The sequence below is a fragment of the Sinocyclocheilus rhinocerous genome, unplaced genomic scaffold, assembly GCF_001515625.1.
Source record: "Sinocyclocheilus rhinocerous isolate Xijiao unplaced genomic scaffold, SAMN03320098_v1.1 scaffold42, whole genome shotgun sequence".
NCBI lineage: Eukaryota > Metazoa > Chordata > Actinopteri > Cypriniformes > Cyprinidae > Sinocyclocheilus > Sinocyclocheilus rhinocerous.
The window spans coordinates 775,656-777,070 of record NW_015627390.1 but is presented as its reverse complement, the minus strand read 5'-3'; the positions used below and the strand labels follow the sequence as shown (position 1 = coordinate 777,070).

General features: G+C 31.0%; 1 protein-coding gene across 1 annotated transcript in view; it reads right to left on the bottom strand.

The window, feature by feature from the left end:
• Positions 1-748: 748 nt before the first annotated feature.
• Positions 749-1,415, bottom strand: part of LOC107727908 (PDZ and LIM domain protein 5-like) — a 111,738-nt gene continuing 111,071 nt past the window's right edge. The window contains exon 11 of the mRNA XM_016537943.1: positions 749-838. Within this exon, the coding sequence (XP_016393429.1) occupies positions 749-838 (90 nt within the window). The remainder of the gene's footprint in view (positions 839-1,415) is intronic.

Below are 1,415 nucleotides of genomic sequence, written 5' to 3'. Positions count from 1 at the left end.
TGTTGTGATCAGTGTTGCATTAAAAAAAAATCATTTTAATCACACTATGATTAATGTATGTTTTATTTTTCATCCCATCTCAGAATAAAGAAGTGAATTACAGGCAACTAAAACAAAGAGAATAAAGATGCACATGAACCACCGACCCTTATTAGCTTCAAAATGAGTGCTAATGATTATAAAACAGTCTGAATGACTTTAGGCCTAAATATGAAACATTTTTGTATATTAATACAAATAAAGGCACAGAATCAATCAGACATCCCACAAACCTGACACAGATAAAAGAGCACAGAAATAACTCATAAAACATTAAACATCACCGCTCTGAAAGTAAAATACGCGCAAAGCCCCCGAAATAGTCTCAATAAATATAAAATATACCTGCATAAAGAGAGCTGGATGTACTGCAGCACTCACACTGATCTCATGAGTGTGAAAAATATATTAGCACAGAGTCATGGCTCTTTAAATACATGTGGAAAATAGAATATGAACTTCTGTAATGCTACAAATTACAAATGAAATATCTTTTGCATGTCAAGATCATTTTCAATCATGGTAAAGATCTCAATAAAACACTGCATCGCATGATATACTCGCTCAAAAACAGACAAACACACCCAGAACATGAAACAGTCTTATTCAGGGAAGCAGTTTCTGATTCTCTTCTCATAAACATTCATGCACTAAAATAAATCTCACAAAAGTCAAATATGACCAGCAAGGCGTTGGTTTCAGTGTGAGATCAGAACTGGACGGTGTGAGCGTGTTTCTTGCACAAGGGCTTGTCTTTCTTGGAGAAGAAGGTCTGACCCTCCAGACTCGTGCTGCACACCTACAGGACCAGAGAGAGACACCAGAACATCATCAAAACCAGATATTAACCCTTCAAACAATCAAATAAAACCGGACATCATATTTCTCATTTTGATTCATTCCCTTAACAAATGTCAGTTTTATTTAAGAACCAGGGAAACCCTGGATATATTTGTGATTTCTAGACCTTTAAAGTTATGGGAATTTCTATAATTAATTTAATTTTTTTTCTAGATATCTCAAGATGTAAAATATTTTGAGTCGAAATTGCTATTTGTGAGTGTAAAAAAAAAAAAAAAGTCAATAAATAAATAAATGAAAATAAAGTAAATAAGTAAATAAATTAAATGAGCAAATCAAGTAAATAAGTAAATAAACAAATAATGCATATTAATTAAATAATCAAATAAATAAAGTAAATAAGTGAATAAATAACTACATAAATAAATAAAAAGTAAATGAGTAAATAATAAAAGGTAAATAAAGTAAAAGAAAATTAACAAAATAAATATATAAAGTTAGTAAATAAATAAGTAGAATGAAATAAGTAAAGTAGGGATGCACCGATACCGATACTGGTATCGGTATCGGGCCCG